Below are 4608 nucleotides of genomic sequence, written 5' to 3'. Positions count from 1 at the left end.
TCCATGCTCTTTTTTCTCTTTGCCTAGCTTCAGTGCATTCTTGGTTCCACCATGGTTTCCGATATTTTGGAAAGCAGTTCCCAGATTTAGGAATAGCAAAATCAGCTTCTGCTATTAATGTGTCAGTAACTAAACTAACTGCATCATTTATATTCTCAGCTGTTACCATCGTTTTTTTAATATTTGCCATAACAGAAAAAAACGCCCAATTAGCTTTTGAGAACAAATAACGAGGTGGACGTTGCATTTGAGAGCTATTTGAAAAAAAGGGGTTCTAAAAAAATAGGGAAATGGTCACTTTCCAATAGATCATTTCCCACTCTAAAATTAAACTTTGGTGCTAAAGATGGTGTACAAATAGCAAGGTCAAGTGACTGAAATGTTCTATTTTGCTTATGGAAATACGTAGGTTCTCCATTATTTAAGAGGCAAAGAGAATGAGAGGCAATTAATTCTTCAATTTGTTTCCCACGAGGATTCACACGCTCACTACCCCAGAGAGGGCTATGGCCGTTGAAATCTCCAACAAGAATCAAAGGAGGTGGAAGCTCATTTAATAAGGCATTGATGTCTGTTTGATCTATAAACACATTTGGTGGCAAGTAAATGCTGCATACTGTAATCAGAGAAGGAGCCCTTATTCGGACTGCAACTGCCTGTAGATTCGTGTATAGAGTAATAACCGACGACGGAATGTCATGGGAGACTAGGAGGGCAACACCCCCAGATGCTCGACCAGAAATAACGTCCTTTCGAATGAGACTGTAGCGTCGAATTTTTACAAGATCTGATGGCTTAAGGAAGGTTTCCTGTAGTGCAATGCAGGCGGGATGAGTTTCATTAATCCGATCCTTAATGTGAGAAATTTTATTACGCAAACCGTGGCAATTCCAGGAAAACAGAGCTGCCATAAATTCAATTTTTATCTGGAGGTTTTTTCTTCTTCTTTATACCCTCTGCAGGAATTTTCTTGTGTGAAGCTGAAGAATCGAGCTCCATATCTGAAAATTCGGATGATGAAGTGTTAATTTTTAAAAAATCTTCGGCAACATGAGGTCTTGTTGCAAGCGATTTCAGTTTCTTCCTGTTTTAGGCAGTTTCTTTTTTTGAAACACCAGGAAGTCGTGGCGCTGATTTTTTTGGAGATAAATTTTCTGAAATTGTAAAATTTTTTTGAGCTTGAGCGGAGGTAGATGGTTGGAAATCAGGTGGCACTGGATTAGTAAATGCACAGTGACAGTGGGTAATGCTTGCATCAGTTTGGGAGCAAGATGTGTTCTGAATCGATTTAAGAGCAGATGAATAGGAAACGCCAACTTTTGGAGTCCTATCATTCACAATTTTTCGGGCTTCCGGGAAAGTTATATTATTTTTTATCTTGATGGAAATTATTTCTTTTCCCAAGGTCCACTTAGGGCAGGATTTAGAAAATGCAGCATGGGAGCCAGAGCAGTTGACACATTTCAGGATGTCAGATGTGCAAGCATTCATTTCATGGCCTGAATCTGCACATTTACCACAAACATTTTCATTGCTTCGACAACCGATTTGTGAATGCCCATACCTCTGACATTTAAAACATCGCAGAGGATTGGGGATGTAGGGTCGAATTTTGCAATTAATATAACCGCCTTTTATGGACTTAGGCAAAACCGGCGTTTGAAAGGTAAGAACAACATGTTGCGTAGGAACAAGTTTGTCACTTCGTCGAATATTAATGCGACGAGCGGCACATACATTTTGATCTCGTAGCTCTTCCAAAAATTTTGCTTCAGAAACCTTTATAAAGTGGGGTTCGGAGAGTACACCACGTGATATATTCATTGTTTTATGGTACGATGTTTGTATTGGGAAGGAACCCAGTGTAGTCATTTTACTGATCTGCAATGCTTGTTTCTCGGATGCCTGTAATAATAGATCCCCAGAGCGTAATTTTTTTATATTTTGAACCTCACCAATAGTAGATAAGATGAGTTTATTAATAAGAAACGGAGAAATGGAATGAAAAGTGTTAGGTGTATGAATGACCATGTAACGAGTAGTAGATTTGGCTTCGACGACGTTAGAAAAAGACCCCATATGACATTGATAATGCTTCAGGTCCGGCGGCATCGCCCACCACGGAGCCCAACAAGGGATGGTAGTTGCCGGCTCTGGAAACTTTCCAACCTCGGCACTTGCCATAATGCTGACCAGAACCTATACGCTGGGAGTCACCCCCGGGGACAGTGACCACCCTTAACGCCAAGCCCAAAGAGTGACCCCTTCGCTTGATCCCTAGCAGACTAGTAACTCAGGTTGCTAGCTACCGGCCGATTGACACACCGGGGACCACAGTGCACCACCCGTCAAATGGGTCGCCACGCACGGCAAACACGTGGGGGCATTTGCTGTCCATGAGAAGCAGGAAACAAACAGAGCGGCGATAGCTTCTCATGGAGAGCTCCCTCGCCTACCCTCGAGGGAAAGAAAAAAAGGTGACAGCAGAAGGCGCAGAGGAGAGTAAACCTAAAGGGAGTAAAGATCCCTGGGTACCTCGGGATTGGGACACCCGTACTCACCTATAGTAGGTGAGCCCCTGAGGGGCTGTTACTCCTTGAGACTTCAATTTTTCTATTATTTCCTCCAGAGGAACATTCATCAGTTCTCCGCAGGTAATAACACCTTTGGACGAATTGAGTGATCTTTGAGCCCTCACATTTACAGGGATGGTTGCTAATGCTTTAAGTTTTATAAATTGTTGAGCTATTTTGCGGGAATTGACTTCCACAAGCAAGTCTCCTGAGCGCAATTTTCGAATCGAGTTAACTTCACCAATAGTACTGGAAATTGATTTTTCAACTAAAAACGGCGATACCGTATGAAACTTTTGTTTATCAGTCGATATTCTTTGAATAATAAAAAAGGAATCAAAATGTTTTTCACGAGATTGCTTTACAAAATGATGCCCACTGAAGGGAGCAAAGTTTTTGTGGCCCATACGATATTGATGGGGATTCAGGCCCAGCGGCATCGCCCACCACGGAGCCCTACAAGGGATGGCAGTAACTGGCTCTAGATGTTCCTAGCCTCAGCACTTACCATAATGCTAACTGGTACCTATACGCTGGGAGTTACCCCCGGAGACAGTGACCACCCTTAACGCCAAGCCCAAGGAATAACCCCTTCGCTTGATCCCTAGCAGACTAGCCACTTAATTGGCTAGGTACCAGCCGATTGATACACCGGGGACCACAGTGCACCGCCCATCTAATGGGTCGCCACGCACGGCAAACACGTGGAAGTATTAGCTGTCCATGAGAAGCAGGAAGCAAACAGAGTGGAGGCAGCTTCTCATGGAGAGCTCCCTCGCCTACCCTAGAGGGAAAGAAGAATTAAAGCCAAAAGCAGAAAATGGAGGGGAGAGTAAACATAAAGGGAGTAAAGATCCCTGGGTACCTCGGGATTGGGACACCCGTACTCACCTATAGTAGGTGAGCCCCTGAGTGGGTCTACAATCGAAAATCAGTCCCAAAAACTGTATTTCATCCACAACTGGATAGGTATATTTTGTATGCGGATAACAGGATCTAAATGCATAATTCTCTTCTGGCAAAAGTGTACGCATCTACTCTTAACCGGAGAAATTGTGTGTCCGTTATTGTTGCACCAAGCTACCAGTTTATTAACATCATTTTGTAGCTGTCGCTCAATGAGACTCGTATTGCTACCTTGACTTGATATCTGCAGGTCATCAACATACAGGCTTCTATGAACAGATTGTGGCAAATGATTCAAAATTTGGCTTAGATGAACTATAAAAAGCGTGACACTAAGGACACTACCCTGAGGAACACCCTCAGCTTGGATAAAAGCATCAGAATAGAAATTCGCAACACGAACTCGAAACGTGCGATAGGATAAAAATTTTGATAAAAATATAGGTAAATGTCCTCTAAAACCATATTCATAAAGAGTAGAAAGTATGCCATAGCGCCATGCATGGTCGTATGCCTTTTCGATATCAAAGAAAATAGAGACTAGGTGATTTCTCCTTACAAATGCGTTGCGTATTTGGGTTTCCAAAAGAATGAGGTTATCAAAAGTAGAGCGACCTCGACGGAAACAGCTTTGCAACGGGGAAAGGATTCTTTGTTTCTCTAATTCATAGATGAGGCGGGCATTCACCATGCGTTCTAGAGTTTTGCACACGCAACTGGTTAAAGCAATTGGCCTGTAGTGCAGAGGGTTTTCGGGAGTTTTGCCAGGTTTTAGGATTGGAATCACAATAGCTTTGTGCCATTGTGAAGGGTAATTCTGCTCAGTCCATATTCTGTTAAATAATATCAACAGATTGGAAAGGGAAATGGTATCCAAATGGCGAAGCATGTTATATGTGATTCCATCTGGCCCTGGACTGGTATCATGGACTTGAGACAAGGCCGTTTGTAGCTCAAACACCTGAAATTCAGAGTTATATGGGTAAGTATTCCTGTCGTGGAAACGCAAAGGCAAACGTTCCGCACGTTTCTTAATTGCTTGAAAATCAGGGTTGTAAGATTCAATTGTGGAAACTTGTTCGAAAGCTCTGCCGAGAATATTAACAATGTCTAATGGGGCAGAATACGT

General features: G+C 42.6%; 1 protein-coding gene across 1 annotated transcript; it reads right to left on the bottom strand.

The window, feature by feature from the left end:
• Nucleotides 1-1089: 1089 nt before the first annotated feature.
• LOC129959423 (uncharacterized) lies at nt 1090-2184 on the bottom strand. Its single transcript, XM_056072246.1, has one exon. It carries the CDS (start codon nt 2182-2184, stop codon nt 1090-1092), a length of 1095 nt encoding a protein of 364 aa, XP_055928221.1.
• Between the last annotated feature and the right edge of the window lie 2424 nt (nt 2185-4608).

This window comes from Argiope bruennichi, chromosome X1, assembly GCF_947563725.1.
Source record: "Argiope bruennichi chromosome X1, qqArgBrue1.1, whole genome shotgun sequence".
NCBI classification, from domain to species: Eukaryota; Metazoa; Arthropoda; class Arachnida; order Araneae; family Araneidae; genus Argiope; species Argiope bruennichi.
Note: the sequence above shows the minus strand (reverse complement) of the source record. Positions and strands in the feature narration are given on the sequence as shown.